The 19,363-nt window shown below is 42.8% G+C and overlaps 1 protein-coding gene across 1 annotated transcript in view; it reads left to right on the top strand.

Moving 5' to 3' along the window:
- The first annotated feature begins 9,561 nt into the window (after positions 1-9,561).
- The window catches only part of LOC106565491 (uncharacterized protein KIAA1671), a 38,240-nt gene continuing 28,438 nt past the window's right edge, over positions 9,562-19,363 (top strand). Inside the window, exon 1 of the mRNA XM_045691583.1 lies at positions 9,562-10,217. Within this exon, the coding sequence (XP_045547539.1) occupies positions 9,894-10,217 (324 nt within the window). The 5' untranslated portion in view covers positions 9,562-9,893. The remainder of the gene's footprint in view (positions 10,218-19,363) is intronic.

Genomic DNA, 19,363 nt, shown 5'->3' with positions numbered 1-19,363 from the left:
TGGGGTGTGTGACGCAATTGCGGAGCCTCCAGAGGCATGCAGAGGACAAAATCAGAACTCATCACCCATGTGCCTCCCAAATTTTGTAACAATGCAGAGGGATCCTTATAGCGCAGTATAGCTCCGCATTGACATGATTGGTTGACGGTAGGTGGGGACAGGAGGTCCAGTATAAGCACAAACCCACTTCCTTGACAACTTCAATCACAACAGGTTTGTTCAACAGCGCTGCGCTGCTCCTGGAGGCGCACAAATTCTGATGCCATATGTCCACCAAATTCTTATAGTTTTGCTGTATGTTGTTTTTGCCAGATGTCTAGTCCACATTTTCCGTACTTGACACAAGGCTGCAGAAAGGTTTGCAGCATGGAGAAGGTAATGCTCGCTGTCTCTGGGTTCCCTGCAGTGTTTGACCAACGCGCTGATTGCTACCTGGACCTACGTGCTAAAAATGTTGCATGGAGACATTGCCTATACGATTGGATTACCTGGTCAGTTGAATTAGCTGGAAAGTGGAAGCTAGGTGCTGGCAATGTCTTAGCTAAGCTATCTAGCAAAGTGGTTCACTTCATAGTTAGATAGCTAGCTAACTGGCTTGACTGTTTATGAACTTATGTTTGTACCACCGCAATATAAAGCAATGCACGACTTGAAAATATTGAACGTATGCGGTACACAGAACGCACCGCAGTCTAGTGTGGCATTCCCAACGCAGCGCTGCGGACTGCTCCATTGAAAATGATTGACTTCTGTCGGAAGACAGAGTTCATCTGGTGGACATAAGGCTTGAAAGCCCTGACTTCTGCAAAGGCCATATCACCGTAAATGCTGCACGGCCAATGCAAATGCCAGATGGACCATGCAGCTTGCCTTTTCTGATTTTTAGGATGCTGTACTGTTTACATTAGCCAAAAATCGAAGGTTTTAGGCTATTAGCCTACTTGGCTAAGTTTTTTTTGCCTAGGCATAGGCCTACCAATTAGAGTTTCAAAACCGCAGCTACTAGCCTTCTTAATAGCAAATTGTGGTCAGAGGCAGAGGAAGTATACCAAAATCACCATCAACCCAGAGGGATTTGAGCGTCTTGAATTGTGAAATGAACCCTTTCCCTAAGTAGACTCAGAGGACTAATTTCCTGAGCCATTTCAGAAACTTTAGTGCCAAGGAATGTGTTTCTGCTCATATGGGAGTACTAATGCCCAGTTCACTGATAATATATATATATATATATATATATATATATACATACATACACACAGTACCAGTCAAAAGTTTGGACATACCTACACATTCAAGGGTTTTCTTTATTTTTACTATTTTCAACATAATAGTAATAATAGTGAAGACATCAAAACTATGAAATAACACATATGGAATCATGTAGTGACCAAAAAAGTGTTAAACAAATAAAAATATATTTTAGATTCTTCAAAGTAGCCACCCTTTGCCTTGATGACAGTTTGCACACTCTTGGCATTCTCTCAACCAGCTTCACCTGGAATGCTTTTTTGAAGGAGTTCCCACATATGCTGAGTACTTGTTGGCTGCTTTTCCTTCACTCTGGGGTTCAACTCATCCCAAACCATCTCAATTGGGTTGAGGTCGGGTGATTGTGGAGGTCAGGTCATCTGAGGCAGCACTCCATCACTCTCCTTGTTAAAATAGCCCTTACACAGCCTGGAGGTGTGTTGGGTCATTGTCCTGTTGAAAAACAAATTATAGTCCCACTAAGCGCAAACCAGATGGGATGGCATATCACTGCAGAATGCTGTGGTAGCCATGCTGGTTAAGTGTGCCTTGAATTCTAAATAAATAACTGACAGTGTCACCAGCAAAGCACTCCCACACCATCCACCTCTTCCTCCATGCTTCACGGTGGAAACCACACATGCAGAGATCATTCGTTCACCTACTCTCCGTCTCACAAAGACATGGCAGTTAGAACCAAAAATCTCAAATTTGGACTCATCAGACCAAAGGACAGATTTCCACTCGTCTAATGTCCATTGCTTGTGTTTCTTGGCCCAAGCAAGTCTCTTCTTATTATTGGTGTCCTTTAGTAGTGGTTTCTTTGCAGAAATTCAACCATTAAGGCCTGATTCACACAATCTGCTCTGAGCAGTTGATGCTGAGATGTGTCTGTTACTTGAACTCTGTGAAGCATTTATTTGGCCTGCAATTTCTGAGGCTGATAACTCTAATGAACTCATCCTCTGCAGCAGAGGTAACTTTGGGTCTTCCTTTCCTGTGGCGGTCGTCATGAGAGCCAGTTTCATCATAGCGCTTGATGGCATTTGCGACTGCACTTGAAGAAACGTTCAAAGTTCTTGACATTTTCAGGATTGACTGACCTTCATGTCTTAAAGTAATGATGGACTGTCGTTTCTCTTTGCTTATTTGAGCTGTTCTTGCCATAATATGGACTTGGTCTTTTACCAAATAGGACTACCTTCTGTATACCACCCCTCCATGTCACAACACAACTGATTGGCTGAAACACATTAAGAAGGAAAGCAATTCCACAAACTAACTTTTAACAAGGCACACCTGTTAATTGAAATGCATTTCATATGACTACCCCATGAAGCTGGTTGAGAGAATGCCAACACTTTTTTGGTTACTACATGATTCCATATGTGTTATTTCATAGTTTTGATGTCTTCACTATTATTCTACAATGTAGAACATAGTAAAAATAAAGAAAAACCCTTGAATGAGTAGGTGTTCTGAAACTTTTGACCGGTAGTGTATGTATGTATAAAGGAGAGCTAGAGAGAATGGCGGAAACGGATACCGAGTTAGCTAAAACGAGATTGAGAAGGAAGGTGCTGAGAATACTGGATAGACTAGAGTTGCTAAAAGATGAATAAAGACTGCTAAAATCACATTTAAAACGCTGTCTAGTAATCCTACTGCTCATGGCCCAACTACTTCACAGTTTGTATTAGGAGTGGGGTTTGAGGATAAGAAGATGTACTTGGGAGATTTGTTTGATGTTGCCAAGATGGTGAAGAAAGTGTTGGGTACTGTGGAATCTGTGAGGGTGACCAGAAGTGTAATTTTGTAGAATTGTTCTGTGTTGGGAGAAAAGGAGAGCACGTTCGCCTCACTAGAATCAAGGAGACAGATTTTCGTAGCAGTGCACCAATCAAGGGCGTGATTCTGGAGTCTCTGAGAAGACCAAGATACAAATTCCTGGAGTATTTGGGGGCATGACGATTGAGGTGTATGTTCAATGGAAAGATGATATAGACTACGTCTGTGTTGGTATTTTTGGATGAGTCATCTCCACACATGTCAAGATGGGATATGTGAGTTAGCCTGGGAGGGCATTTGTCCCCAGGTTACTGCAGTGTTCCAACTGAAAAGCATTTGGACATGTGTAAAATGTTTGCAAAGATAATGACTTGAGTGATTATTTTGCTCCGGAAGATGATGGTGTTGAATGTCGTAATTGTGGTGGGAAACATGCACATGAGTTCCCTGAATGTCCTGTAAGGGTGAAGGAGGCTGAGATTGCTAAGATAAGAGCTGTTCAGTGTGTCTCCTATGCCGCGACTGCAAGAAAAGGTAAAGAATGTTCTAGTGGTTCTGTTGGAGTCACCGCAGTCCAGTGCAGGGGCTGCTGTTCGCAAGGTGCAGGATCCAGATACCCTTGTCGTGAAGAAAGTAGATTTGTTTTGGCATTTATTGCTATGGTGATAAACTGCCCTGCAGGAGTGGATAAGCACTCAATATCAATATCATCGTATCTGCAGATGAACGCTTCTTGGGAATGCAGGATGTAATGGGTGAGGAGCTGCATGGTGTACTGTGGTTCCGTCATCTCAGGTCAACCAGATCTGAGTAGGGCTCTGAGTGTATTTAGGGCAAAGTAAAAAAAAAAAAACCAGATGTTTTAGTGGATTAAATGTTTTAGTTGATTTCCCTTTTTGGATTTCTCATTTTTTTTATTTCCCGCATCCAGTAGTGGGTGGCGATACTGTAACGTGCGTCGTATAGAGGGGACCAAGGCGCGGCGTGTTGAGTGCTCATGATTATTCTTTAATGAAAAAACTTAAACAAAGAAAACAAAACGACAGCAAACAGTTCCGTCAGGCAACAGACAACAAAACGGAAAACAACTACCCACAAAACACAATAGAAAACCCCCCAACTTAAATATGATCTCCAATTAGAGACAACACGAACCAGCTGCCTCTAATTGGAGATCATTCCAAAACTCCAACATAGAAATAGAAAAACAAGAACTAAACATACAAACAGAAAACATAGAATGCCCACCCATATCACATCCTGACCTAACTAAACAGAGAAAAAACAGCTCTCTTAGGTCAGAGCGTGACAGATACACTGTTTCCAGTGAAGTCTGCCCTAAAACATCACTGAAGAAGAAGACGAAACACACACAGTTTGGCACAGTTGGTGTGCACGAGGCTTGACTGTCCGGACTGCCGCTCTAGGGACTGTCGAGGACCATCGTTCGCTGTGGCACAATAGTGTTCTTGTGTGGGATCTGTGTTGAATGACTTTGGAGAGAGACAAATTTGTCAAACAGTCTCTGTTCCACACATGCTGTAATCTGGAGATCCTGAAGTTTAAAGTCTATTCATATAAAACATCTGACTTGTCAGTTGGTCACAGCTATAAGTAACAGCAGCGTTGTCATTAAGCGGGGTAGAATGGTCCTTTTGGTTGAAATGTTTTCAAAGTGAAAGACTTATAGTCATTATCAAAACAGGTAGATTCTAAGTATATGATCCTAAAACGCTTTTCCTTTGTCACTATAGGCTAGGGATATGCAACAAGGAAAAGGGCTATTTCACTACCAGGAGTCCACATAGCAGGAAGTCATTCCAGGACTTTTATAATATGATTGTTATTATAGCGCCTTTATGGTTTTGATATGCCTCTATTTATCCGCTCTCTACCTGCTGTGAAGGAGAGATTAGACTACGTGAGTTCAACCACAGTGAGGTCATTGTGTGCTGCATTTATTGGTCACATATTAACACCAACTGAAGGTTACAGAGTCGAACAAGGGGTTTGTTTCGTTGGTTTTTCTTACAGCCAACCGTTAATTTCCAAAAGGTTTAGCACGTTGCTAAACTTTGTCATATGTTCTGTATAAAATAACACGTCTTCAACATCAGTCTGCAAAGGATAGACTCGGGCAGGTAAAGTGTGTTTTTTTGTATTTTCTTTTGTGGACTGACTGCAAACACATAATACACTATGTATTATACTAGGGGACGCTGAGTTGCAGGTGTTTTTGGAATTGCAAATACAGCAAGTATAAACAACATTTGACACAGGCATATTTTGGGATCTATTACACGGGGTGGAAGAGACCACTAGAACATTAGAGGCTGCTGCCTATATACATAGACTTCACTGGCCTCTTTAATAAATGGGACACTAGTAACTTTAATAATGTTTACATATTTTGGATTACTCATCTCATGTATGTACTGTATTCTATACTATTCTACTGTATCTTAGTCGATGCCGCTCTGACATTGCTCGTCCATATATTTATATATTCTTAATTCCATTCCTTTACTTAGATTTGTGTGTATTGGGTACATGTTGTGAAACTGTTAGATGTTACTGCACTGTCGGAGCTAGAAACACAAGCATTTCGCTACACCCGCGATAACATCTGCTAAACACGTGTATGTGACCAACACAATTTGATTTGATTTGATCATAGATAATGGCAATATCAGAATTGGCTGCTAGGTATTTGTCAGAAAGTGGTGACAGTCACCATTTGTTTGCAACAACAAGTGATTATGTTGCAAACATTTACCAATAGATCGTATCTAACTATGTGACATGCCTCCCAGTCAGACCTTGGGGCTCCTCACATGATTTTAAAGTGCTTCCTATATGGAGCAGTGGTATGTGGTTGGACTGGTTTATACTACACTCTGACAGCTGACAGGAAAAACCAGACAGGATGTACAACATGCAACTGGGACACATTTGTGTTTTGTTCCATTCAAATTTAGATGACATCACTCACAAATCAACCAAACAACCTGGCTTGACTCACTAGTGTCAATCTAAGTATGGTTAGAAATAAGAACAGCTTCCTGTAAACAACTCAAACAACTTTATAGTATAGAGATTTTGCGCAATCAGCTATCGTAGTATCAATCAGAGATAAAAAAAGCTATTTGGATTTGAGATTAAGGGCTCTATTAAATCCGTATCATGGAAGTTCAGCATTACGGCGTGATTTAAATTTAAAGGCAAAGTTCTTGAGTTAGCGAAGACTGCATTCACTGTAAACGCTGCATATGTCAGCTCAATCGGAAATCAATCTGTAATTCTTTAGTTCACAGATTGAATAGAGCCCTAGATCATGAATATCAGGCCAAGGAACAGTATCTCACTGGGCAAAGATGTCAGTTCAACGTCTAGTTTTGATTTACATTTGGTTGAGTTGTCAACTAATGTGAATTCAACGTGAAATCAACAAAAAATGACCATGACATTGTATTTAGGCTAAAAGTTGGGTGAGAAAAAAATACTAAATTCCCTTACATTGATAACTTTTAGCAAATACAATCAGTTTTCAACATTGATTCAATGTCATTACATTGATTTTTATGTTGTTGAAATGACGTGGAAACAACGTTGATTCAGCCTGTTTTTGCCCAATGGGATGTCACTGTTTATTTGAGCATAAGCAACAGCACTTTTTGTAGACAATCCCCGTATTTTAAGGGATGATAAGTATAGGATGTATCATCTTTAAGTGAATATAGTGCTAAAGGTTTGCATTTGGTGGCAAATCCCTCGCAGAAATAAGTGAGTTGTTCTACATAATGTAGAATTGGATGTCAAACAAAATGCAAACAACAGTCAGTCCGTTGACATTTATTTGACTGACATAACAATAATACTGTACAGTTGCGGTGTAAGAGGTAGCTTGTAGTATGTCTCACTTTGTTTAGTTTTAGAGGTAGGTATTTTTCCTCTGTAAAAATCTAATCCAACCAGCCTCTTCTAGCTTGGCCTTAGAGAGCCAAACCGACTGGCTTTTAACCCAGAGTATCACCAGAATATGTGAAAGTGATACGTTATGGTGAAAGTATTTGTCAGAGAGCAGAGTGACAGCTAAATGTGAAGTAAAGGAAATGATTTGTTTTCTACCTGGCTTCATGTAGCACCAGTAGCCTAAAATAGCCTTTCTTCTTCTCGCCTCTCTGTTCACTTCTTCCTCTCCCTCCCCTTCTGTCCCTTCTCCTCCCCTGCTTACCTCTCCCTTTTTCCCCGCCATTCACATTTTCCAGCCATTCTCCACTCCTCCCTTCGGTTTTTCTCTTCTCAAGAACGAAGTGAGGGCATGGCAGCTCGTATGGACATGGCCTCTGGTGAGGTGGGCCAAGCAAGAGGGGCTGGCGTCAAGCCTGCGCCCGGCCCCAAACCTCGCCTGCCTCCCAAACCCTTCTCACTGCAGAGGAACACCACCCTACGCTCCATCCTAGCCCCAAAGACACTCACAAGGACTCCACAGCCGTCTCAGACCCCACCCACTACACCCACTACCTCCAGCAAACCGGAGCCTAATCAGCCTATTAGTGGCCCTGTGTCTGACTCAAGCGGAGCTGTGAAACGCGATACAGTGAGCACCATGACACCTGAACCGACCAATGCTCTCAAAGCTCCTTCAACCATAACACCCCACACTGACTCAACCCACACCACTGAACAAAACCAAGCTGCTCTTTCCACATCCAGCTCCCTTACTGCCCCAACATCTGAGCCACCGGCTAGTACCATATCTGACCCCACTGGAACCTCGGAGGCAAATCAAGTCAGTGAATCTGAACTGGATGAACATGGCGACTCTGATTCAGGCCACTCCGCTACTGGAACTGAGGCTATACCATTACCATCGGTCACCTCGGCTCCCCTTCAACCCCAGTCTGAAGACACTGTGAGCGAGCCCACCTCTGCAATCGTCAGATGTCACGCTGGGGAGGATCAGGCAGCCCGCTGGGGAGGATGCAGGAAGCGGCTGTCCATGGAGCTCACCTCCAGGTTTGAGTCGGCCGGCCTCTCGCGCCCCTCACAGCCACCAGCCAAAGACAACAACCAGAAGCAGAAACCGGCGACCAAGAGAGAGACTGCAGTCCTCAAAGTGTCTGTCCTCAGGACCAAGGAGGAAGAGAAGATAACAGATTCACCAGAGACACCATCTGACCCAGAGTGCAGACTCAAGCACTCAGCACCGCTGAAGGAAGAGAGGGTTGGAGAAGGGGTAAAGGAGGCAGGAGAAGAGAAAGTGTGCAGCATACAACGGAGGATCAGTTTGCTGCTGGACTCCTCCTCGAGGCCAGAGCCTCTGACCAAGAGGGAGGAAGTACCTGGTCCAATTAAACAAGCAGACGGTTCTGGGGGTGTGAAACAGCGAATTAAAGACTGGGCATTAGACACACCTCCTGTTCAGGCATCCAATCAGAGGGTGGATGTTGCCCCTCAACCAATCCCTGGCAGAGTTCACCCTGCGTTGGGTGTCACTGGGGGGTCATTGGCGACGAGCGAAAGCGTTCAGCTAGCTCCCCGAGAGGACAAGGCTTCCACCCTATGTCGCTCAGGATGTTCTGGGATAAAGGTTAGTAGTGAGGAGATAGAAGATGAGGAAGAGGAGGGAGAAGAGGAGGGAGAGGAGAAGGGGGCCCAGGTGCCACTCTACAAACCAGTAGGAAGACTTCTTCGGATGGAAGATGGAGGGAAAAAACAAGAGCTAGTGATTGATCAAATAGAGAAAGATATGGAGACCAAGGTGCAACAGGAGGAAAAACTTAAACAGCTGGTGCTAGAAGAGAGACAAGCAGAGAAGGAGAGGGAGAAAGAGAGGCAACGAGACGTTGAGTTAGAGATAGAAAAACAAAAAAAAGTGCAGAAAGAAGAGGAAAGGGAGAGACAGAATGAGGAAGAATGGGAGAGGGAGAGACAAAAAGTTGTGGAGAGGGAAAGGGAGAGACAGAGCGAGGAAGAAGAGAGAAAGATGAAAGAAGAGGGGAGAGAAACACAAAGTGAAATAGAGAGGGAATGGGATAGACAGAGACAGATGGAGGAGGAAGAGAGGGAGAGAAAGAGGAAGGAAGAGGATAGGGAGAGAGAAAGACAAAGAGAGGAGGAGCGGGATAGGGAGAGACAGAGAGAGGAAGAAGAGAGGGAGAACATGAGGAAAGAAGTAGAGAAGGAGAGAGAAAGACAGATAGAACTTGAGAGGGAAAAAGAGATACTGAGAAAGGAGGAAGAGAGGGAGAGGAGGGAAGAAGAGGAGAGGGAGACAGAAAGACAGATAGAAGTGAAGAGGGAAAGGGAGAGAAAGAGGAAGGAAGAGGATAGGGAGAGAGAAAGACAAAGAGGGGAGGAGTGGGATAGGGAGAGACAGAGAGAGGAAGAAGAGAGGGAGAACATGAGGAAAGAAGTAGAGAAGGAGAGAGAAAGACAGATAGAACTTGAGAGGGAAAAGGAGATACTGAAAAAGGAGGAAGAGGAGGAGAGGAGGAAAGAAGAGAGGGAGACAGAGAGACAGATAGAAGTGAAGAGGGAAAGGGAGAGACAGAGAGAGGAAGAAGAGAGGGAGATGTTTAGAGTGGAAGAGGAGAGATTGAGAGAGGAGGACAGGGAGAAAGTCATAGAAGAGGAGAGGGAAAGGGAAAGAAAGAGAGAGGTGGAAAAGATGAAGGAAGATGAGAGACAGAGAGAAAAAGAGCAGGCAAGAGAAAGACAAAGAGCGGAAGAGAGGGAGAAAGAACAAGCGGAGTCCCCAGTCCAATTGATCACTCTTGAACCTGACCAATCTTCCAAGCCAGAGCTTCCTTCTCGTTCCCCTACCATCCCCATCAAAGAACCCATACTGAAAGATGAGGAGCAGCCTCACATCAAGGTGGTCTACAGCTTTTCTAACAAAGAGGAGAAACCTCTTCTCGAGGTGGTCAATGATAATTTCTCCATCAAGCTCGGGAGGTGGGGGTCTCAGGCCAGGCTCCTCGCCGACTGTGCCCAGGATGAGACATCTTACCCCTGGGAGGTTACTGGACCTCCAGAGAACCATTGTTAACACCCAGGAAGCACTCAACGTCAAATCTCACCCAGCCGAGGGGAATATAGAGTGGGTAGTCCCCACCCCAGAGAATAGGATGGAGAAGGTGGATGAAGAAGAGGAAGCAAATGTGGACACAGAGGAGGTAAGCAAAGGGAAGGTGGGAGGGAGAGAACTTGAAAATTATCTCCACAAAAAATGTTATTTCATGGCCCTTTTCCTTTGCAACACTAGTATGGGCAGACTTACCATGGGCTTAAAACCTGGTGTTATACTAGGGAAATTGTGTTTCCATAGCTAGGGCTGACACCATGGACAAGCAGAAACCACAAGCTCTGAATATTCAAACAGTTGCTTCTGAGGATTAAGCTCGTTTATGGGGGTAATATAGCCTCAAGCCATGGAGATACAGTGGCAAGAAAAAGTATGTGAACCCTTTGGAAATACCTAGATTTCTGCATAAATTGTTTATAAAATTTCATCTGATCTTCATCTAGGTCATGACAATAGACAAGCACAGTCTGCGTAAACTAATAACACACAAACAATTATACGTTTTCATGTCTTTATTGTTCACACCGTTTAAACACGGTTCACACCGAAAAAGTATGTGAATCCTTGGATTTAATAACTGGTTGACCCTCCTTTGGCAGCAATAACCTCAACCAATTGTTTTCTGTAGTTGCGTATGAGATCTGCACAACCATCAGGAGGAATTTTGGGCCATTCCTCTTTACAAAACTGTTTAGGATCAGCAATATTATTGGGATGTCTGGTGCGAACTGATCTCAAGGTCATGCCACAGCATCTCAATCGGGTTGAGGTCAGGACTTTGATTGGGCCATTCAGAAAGGCATATTTTCTTCTATTAAGCCCTTCTGTTGTTGATTTACTTCTGTGTTTTGGGTTGTTGTCCTGTTACATCACCCAACTTCTGTCGAGCTTCAATTAGGCGGACAGATAGCCTAACATTCTCCTACAAAATGTCTTGATAAACTTGGGAATTCATTTTTCCGTCGATGATAGCAAGCTGTCCAGGCCCTGAGGCAGCAAAGCAGCCCCAAACCATGATGCTCCCTCCACCATAATTTACAGTTGGGATGAGGTTTTTATGTTGGTGTGCTGTGCCTTTTTTTGTCCACACATAGTGTTGTGTGTTCCTTCCAAACAACTGAACTGTAGTTTCATCTGTCCACAGAATATTTTGCCAGTAGCGATGTGGAATATCCAGGTGCACTTTTGCAAACTTCAGACGTGCAGCTTTGTTTTTTTTGGACAGCAGTGGCTTCTTCTGTGGTGTCCTCCCATGAACACCACTCTTGTTTAGTGTTTTACGTATCGTAGACTCGTCACTAGAGATGTTAACATGTTCCAGAGATTTCTGTAAGTCTTTAGCTGACACTCTAGGATTCTTCTTAACCTCGTTGAGCATTCTGCATCGTGCTCTTGCAGTCATCTTGGCAAGACGGCCACTCCTAGGAAGAGTAGCAACAGTGCTGAACTTTTTCCATTTATAAACAATTTTTATCGTGGACAGATGAACATCAAGGCTTTTAGAGATACTTTTGTAAGCCTTTCCAGCTTCATGCAAGTCAACAATTCTTAATCTTTGGTCTTCTGAGATCTCTTTTGTTCGAGGCATGGTTCACATCAGGCAATGCTTCTTGTGAATAGCAAACTCAAATTTTGTGAGGTTTTTTTTATAGGGCAAGGCAGCTCTAACCAACATCTCCATTCTCGTCTTATTGATTGGACTCCAGTTTAGCTGACTCCTGACTCCAATTAGCTTTTGGAGAAGTCATTAGCCTAGGGGTTCTTTTTCCAACCTACACTGAATGTTTAAACTATATATTCAATATAGACAAGAAAAAAACTATGTGTGTTATTAGTTTAAGCACACTATGTTTGTTTATTGTTGTGACTTAGATGAAGATCAGATCAAATCTGATGACCAATTTATGCAGAAATCCAGGTAATTCCAAAGGGTTCACATATTTTTTCTTGCCTCTGTATATTGTTTTATTTAATTATGCCATACAAGCTATTATGAGATCTCAAGGCAGCCCACATAAAAAACACTAGTCTAAATACTGTAGTACTAGATTTATATACTATAGGGTTCACTGCAGTATTTTTGTGGACATGACTATAGTTTACTATAGCATTCACTGTTGTGTTTTTGCTGACTTTACTGTAGTGTTCACTGTAGTGGTTTTGCAGACTTCACTAGTTTTTTGCAGACATGACTGTAGTATACTGTTTTTGCAGACTTGACTAGTATACACTAGTGTTTGTGGTCATGACTAGTATACTGTAGTGTTTCTACAGACATGACTGTAGTAAACTATAGTATTCACGAGTGTTTTTGCAGACTTTATTGTAGTATTCACTATAGTGTTTCAGTATTTAATGTTTCCGTTTCTGGGTACATGACTGTGGTATTCTGCAGACATGACTTTAGTACATTGTAGTAACACTCGCCATCTAGCGTTAGCTAAAATGGCAGAACTACCGGACTACGCCAGTTACGGTTTAATGAGGGGAACGCCTCAACTAGAACATAAGACACAGGTTCGTGACAGGACACCTGTTGAGTTGGGTCAACAGCTCTGAGCAATGCACCATACAACACCTTAGCAACAATATATTATTTATTACAATTGTAACATCTAAACATTAGACAGGTTCTAGGCCCATTAAAGAGAAACAGTGCAGAGGCAGATAAAGAACAAACAAAGTTTGAAGCTTAGAGGATTAGGTTTGCTTGTTCGACACAGAAATAATACATTAAGAGTACACCAAAATGACTTAAATCTGTTACTTCCACTAGATAGCTTGCTGAAACATAACAGTGCTTTCACAGAGATTCAGCTGACCAAGTTCACAAGATGACCAAAAACAGTGACAAACACTAATTCGGATGGTAGAAAAGAAACGGCATTTACATAAATATTTTAGAGATACAAACGACCTCAAAGACAGTCGCCTTATTGCAGGGCACTGCCAATAAACTGCTTGGACCACAAACCAGCAAACCATCTGAAATGAAAGTATATTATTGCAGTTGCTTTACATAATGAACCTCTTGAATATTGTCACAGGTGAATAAACTCACTGATGGTCAAACTCAACACATACCATTCAGAACAATCAACCACACAAACATTTCTTCAAGACAGTATGGTCATAAAATGGTTTCGCACAGAAAAACCAGCAACATTGCACAGCCTATACAAACAAAGAACTTTCCAGGAACAATGCACTCACCTGAACATGACCAATGGGTGCTTTTATACATTTCCTGCATGTCTCCCTAATAAGCGTGCCTAGAGAAACACTGACCAAAACTTTAGTTCCTAGCCTGTCACAATATTCTTCAGTTACAAGATCATAACGGATTGAGGTGTAGGTGAGGGTTATGGTGATGCCCCTCTACTGTGGGATTCCAGTTAAAGAGCAGGCGGAGGCAGAGATGCAGTCCAGTTTAAGAGTCTATAGATTCAGGTAATGGAGACGATACATGGTAGGGAATGATTGAAAGTTGTTAACATGACTCTTGACTTGAGACTTGGTTGACTTTGTATGGAGCATGGTTGATCTAAAAGGAGACAAAGGTGCAAACAATAACGAGCAATAATAGCAATGAAAATACAATTAATCAATGAATCAATTACAATATGCAAATAAATTGGTAACGTTATGCATGAATGGCCAGAAAGGGGGTGCAATAGCATGAGGCATAGTAGGCCGAAGCTATTGCAGGCTGATTTATTAATGGCTACATAGCATAGCATTGCAAGCAAACAGACAATATAAAGCTAACAAAAGTAGCAAGCATAGCCATTAAGCAAGCCTAGTTAAATTAACAAAAGGCAATGCACAAAAACAGCAACAATTATTCATGTCTCCATTAACACAAGTAGCAGGAAGAACTGATCAATAGACTCAAAATGGCTGTTTGACTGACCCGTTAGCATTTCGCAGCCATTAGCGGCCAATGTCAACTATACAAAACTAACAATGGTACGGGAGTCCTCTTCTTATCCTCTACTATAAGATAAAGGATTGTACTCACATTTCAATGATGCATACTAGTTGTTCGTCGTGCTCAACTACCCAGCCCTGTCTGGGTGAAGGACACGGATTGAAAGGAGGCACCCTCAAACCTGACCGTATAAATACCTTGCCACAGAGTTATATAGAGGGCACACCTGCCACGAATGTCCTCCATCCTCGCTAGGGTTGAACATTTTCCCGGTATTTTACAAATGTTTTTATACCGAGAATTGTCATTCGGAAGTGTCATTCAAAAGCATTATAAAGTTTAGGCCTAAATCTGGATTAGATTACAGCTTTGATTGAAAATTCAAGCCTGATGCTACCTGAGCCTGATGAGCCACATTATGGACCCTAAATTAAAGACATTTTATGAGCCCATGTTCAAAAAAGCCGAAATGATTGTGCCTTTATCAAATACATACAGCGCATTCGAAAAGTATTCAGACCCATTGACTTTTTCCACATTTTGTTATTCTAAAATGGATTAAATAGTTTTTTCCCCTCATCAATTTACACAAAATACCCCATAATGACAAAGCAAAAACAGATTTTTGACATTTTTGCAAATGTATTTAAAATGGAAATATTATATTTATACATAAGTATTCAGACCCTTTGCTCAGTACTTTGTTGAAGCACCATTGGCAGCGATTACAGCCTTGTGTCTTCTTGGGTATGACGCTACAAGCTTGGCACACCTGTATTTGGGGCGTTTCTCCCGTTCTTCGCTGCATATCCTCTCAAGCTCTGTCAGGTTGGATGGGGAGCGTCTCTCCAGAGATGTTCGATCAGGTTGCAGTCCGGGCTTTGGCTGGGGCATTCAAGGACATTCAGAGACTTGTCTTGAAGCCACTCCAGCATTGTCTTGGCTGTGTGCTTAGGGTCATTGTCCTGTTAGAAGTTGAACCTTCACCCCAGTCTGAGGTCTGAGCGATCTGGACCATGTGTTTATCAAGGATCTCTCTGTACTTTGCTCCGTTCATCTTTCTCTTGATCCTGACTAGTCTCCCAGTCCCTGCTGCTGAAAAACATCCCCACAGCATGATGCTGCCACCACCATGCTTTCCCGTACGCATGGTGCCAGGTTTCCTCCAGACATGATGCTTGGCATTCATGCCAAAGAGTTCAACCTTGGTTTCGTCGGACCAGAGAATCTTGTTACTTATGGTCTGAGAGGCTTTAGGTGCCCTTTGGCAAACTCCAAGCGGGCTGTCATGTGCCTTTTACTGAGGAGTGGCTTCCGTCTGGCCACTCTAGCATAAAAGCCTGATTGTTGGAGTGCTGCAGAGATGGTTGTCCTTCTGGAAGGCTCTCCCATCTCCACAGAGGAAATCTGGAGCTCTGTCAGATTGACCATTTGGTTCTTGGTCACCTCCCTGACCAAGGCCCTTCTCCCCTGAGTGCTCAGTTTGGCTGGGCGGCCAGCTCTAGGAAGAGTCTTGGTGGTTCCAAACTTTTTCCATTTAAGAATGATGGAGGCCACTGTGATCTTGGGGACCTTCAATGCTGCAGACATTGTTTGGTACCCTTCCCCAGATCTGTGCCTCAAAACAATCCTGTCTCGGAGCTCTACGGACAAATTCCTTCGTCCTCAATGCTTGGGACCTTATATAGACAGGTATGTGCCTTTCCAAATCATGTCCAATAAATTGAATTTACCACAGGTGGACTCCAATCAAGTTGTAGAAACATCTCACGGATGATCAATGGGAACAGGATACACCTCAGCTCAGTTTTGAGTCTCATAGCAAAAGGTCTGAATACTTATGTAAATAAGATATCTGTTTTTATATTTAATAAATGTGCAAACATTTCTAAAAACCTGTTTTCGCTTTGTTATTATGAGTTATTGTGTGTAGATCGATGATAACATTGTTTTATTTAATCCATTGTAGAATAAGACCGTAATGTAACAAAATGTGGAAAACGTCAAGGGGAATACTTTCCGAATGCACTGTATGTTGCTCTAAGAGTTTGGCAAGGTTGGTAGAATGTTATCCAGAATGATTCACAGCTGTAATGGCTGCCGAAGGTGTTTCTACCAAGTATTAACTCTGGGGTATGAACAATGCTTAATTTGAGCCGGATCCATACCTCTCTCAGCATGTTTTTACAAAAAGATAGATTTAGAGATAGATAAACTTTGATTTTTCTGCAAGGACATATACAGGATACTACCCTCCACAACATAACCACTCCAAATCAAAACTCCAAACCTACAACCTGATTTTTTTTTTAATTACCTGGTAGGATTCCTACTACCAAATATTTTTATTTCCAAGGACTATACAGCAAATGCTCTGGCAAACCAACGACCAGCAAAAGAGGCACAACAGAAACCTGAAACCACCATTCAACCTGGAACTGAGTTTAGTCTGTTTTGTCTGAAGCTACTTTTTAAGCCAAGAAGAAAAATAAATTACAATGATATGTTACTTTATAAGGACTGAATACTCAGTTAAGGCTACCAAGCTTGCTAGCATAGAACAGATCCGGCTGCAACTTCATTTAGCACTGAGATGTGAAGTGAGAGGTGTCAAAGCTGTTGAGCCCAACAATGGCAATAGAGTTTCACAGCCTCCCCCACCCAAATGCAGAGGCTTTTGAAGCCCCCTCCCTCTGTGCAGAGGTCATTACAATACAGGAGCCCCTGGATTCATCTCTATTTTGAACTGATATGCAGCCAAGATACTTTAATTGTAAATTAACTCAATAATAAACAATATTGTTACTTGATCAGGAAGCGGCGCAAGTCCTAATCCAGGCACTTGTCATCTCCCGTCTGGATAACTGCAACTCCCTGTTGGCGGGGCTCCCTGCCTGTGCCATTAAACCCCTACAACTCATCCAGAACGCCACAGCCCGTCTGGTGTTCAACCTTCCCAAGTTCTCTCACGTCACCCCGCTCCTCCGTACACTCCACTGGCTTCCAGTTGAAGCTCGCATCTGCTACAAGACCATGGTGCTTGCCTACGGAGCTGTGAGGGGAACGGCACCTCTGTACCTTCAGGCTCTGATCAGGCCCTACACCCAAACAAGGGCACTGCGTTCATCCACCTCTGGCCTGCTGGCCCCCCTACCTCTGCGGAAGCACAGTTCCCGCTCAGCCCAGTCAAAACTGTTCGCTGCCCTGGCACCCCAATGGTGGAACAAGCTCCCTCACGACGCCAGGACAGCGGAGTCAATCACCACCTTCCGTAGACACCTGAAACCCCACCTCTTTAAGTAATACCTGGGATAGGATATAGTAATCCTTCTACCCCCCCCAAAAAAAAGATATAGATGTACTATTGTAAAGTGGTTGTTCCACTGGATATCATAAGGTGAATGCACCAATTTGTAAGTCGCTCTGGATAAGAGCGTCTGCTAAATGATGTAAATGATCACATCAGAAGATATCCTCCTCGCAATCTCCAAAATACAACAGCTACAGGACAACTTTGTTTGGATGTCGTAAAGTACCATTCGCCGAAACTGAAGAGATAGAGCTAGCTTACGACCTGCTTTTCCACATGGAAAAAAAATGGTGGACAGAGACTTGCTAGCTATGTTAGCTAGCTAGCTGGGATTTTCTACAAGGAATCTGCCTCCCAAAAACAGCTTCTCCCAAGCGGGTGTGACACCTACTCCCGTTGCCTAATGCACTGCTGCTTGGATTCCACTTGGCGATCTGTTCACCATCTGCCCTGGCCTGTCTCCCCCTGTCTAGTACAGGTACCCCGGCACAGTCCCCCCTCGCCTCCAGCACACACACACACACACACACACACACACACACACACACACACACACACACACACACACACACACACACACACACACACACACACACACACACACACACACACCTCAGACTTTGGACTGATTGGAATTTTAGGTAGGGTAATTAACTTGTGAAGCTTATTATGTGAGCTTACTCAGAAACACTTTAATTAACTAGTATAAGACTACTATTTATTTATTGTATCTCATACTTTTCAAGCCTACTGGACTCATAGAGAGCTTCTCTCTCAAGTTACCTTGTTGAGGCGAGTGACTCTTTGAACTTACAATGGCTAGTCCCAAGTCGTTATATATTTTTCTTGTGCTTTATGCTATTTGCCTCGTGTGCTTTGTTGACTATGAGCTTGCTTGTTTACCCAACCGTGGCACAGACTATGTTTATTCCCACGCTCGGGACTCTGACTCTCTATTGGTTACACAGACTCTTGGCCTCCCATCCTATTCTAACCACCTCTTGCCGGCTTTGTATTCATGTTACCTGATGAAATTGCTGTACAATATGATCTTGTTGCCATCTGATGCACATTCAAATGTCATTAAAAAGAATAACTGCAGAGCTCTCCCTGTCCTCTGCCGTGCCCTAATTGTATTACTGATGATGATATCTGAAAATGAATATGTACACCCTGGCCCATCTACTGTTGCTAGCCCCAATTCGGACTTGTGTTCTGATATTTGCTTCACTGATTTCTGCTCTCATAAAAGCCTGGGTTTTCTGCACTTTAACACTAGAAGCTTATTACCTAAAATATATCAATTGAAAGTGTGGGTTCACAGCTCCAATCCAGATGTGTTGGTCATTACTGAGACATGGTTAAGAAAGAGTGTTTTGAACACTGATGTTAACCTTTCTGGTTACAACCTTTTTCAGGAAGACAGATCTTCCAAAGGTGGTGGAGTCGCAATCTTTACCAAGGAACACATTCAGTGCTTGGTTGTCTCCACCAAGTCTGTCCCCAAACAATTTGATTTGCTTGTTTTAACTTCTTAGGGCTAGGCCCCTTTTTTCTCCACTTCCTGTCTGAATGACGTGCCCAAAGTAAACTGCCTGTAGCTCAGGCCCTGAATCCAGGATATGCATATAATTGGTACCATTGGAAAGAAAATACTTTGAAGTTTGTAGAAATTGTAAAATAATGTAGGAGAATATAACACAATAGATATGGTAGTAAAAATCCAAAGAAAAACCAACCGGAAATCATTTTTTTGAGAAACCATTATTTTAGAAAGATTGAAAATTAGATTCCCTGCATGCAATTCCTATGGCTTCCACAGGGTGTCAGCAGTCTATGTTCAAGGTTTCAGGCTTGTTACTTCAATTACAAATAAGAAATATCAGTTTAAGTAGAAAGACAGTCTTTGAAATTCGTGTTTGCGCGCGCTATGAAGACATTACGCACCTGCTAAAATCGGTTTCCTATTGAACATTCTTCTTTCCGTAAGTAATAT

This window comes from Salmo salar, chromosome ssa12, assembly GCF_905237065.1.
Source record: "Salmo salar chromosome ssa12, Ssal_v3.1, whole genome shotgun sequence".
Classification (NCBI taxonomy): domain Eukaryota; kingdom Metazoa; phylum Chordata; class Actinopteri; order Salmoniformes; family Salmonidae; genus Salmo; species Salmo salar.
Note: the sequence above shows the minus strand (reverse complement) of the source record. Positions and strands in the feature narration are given on the sequence as shown.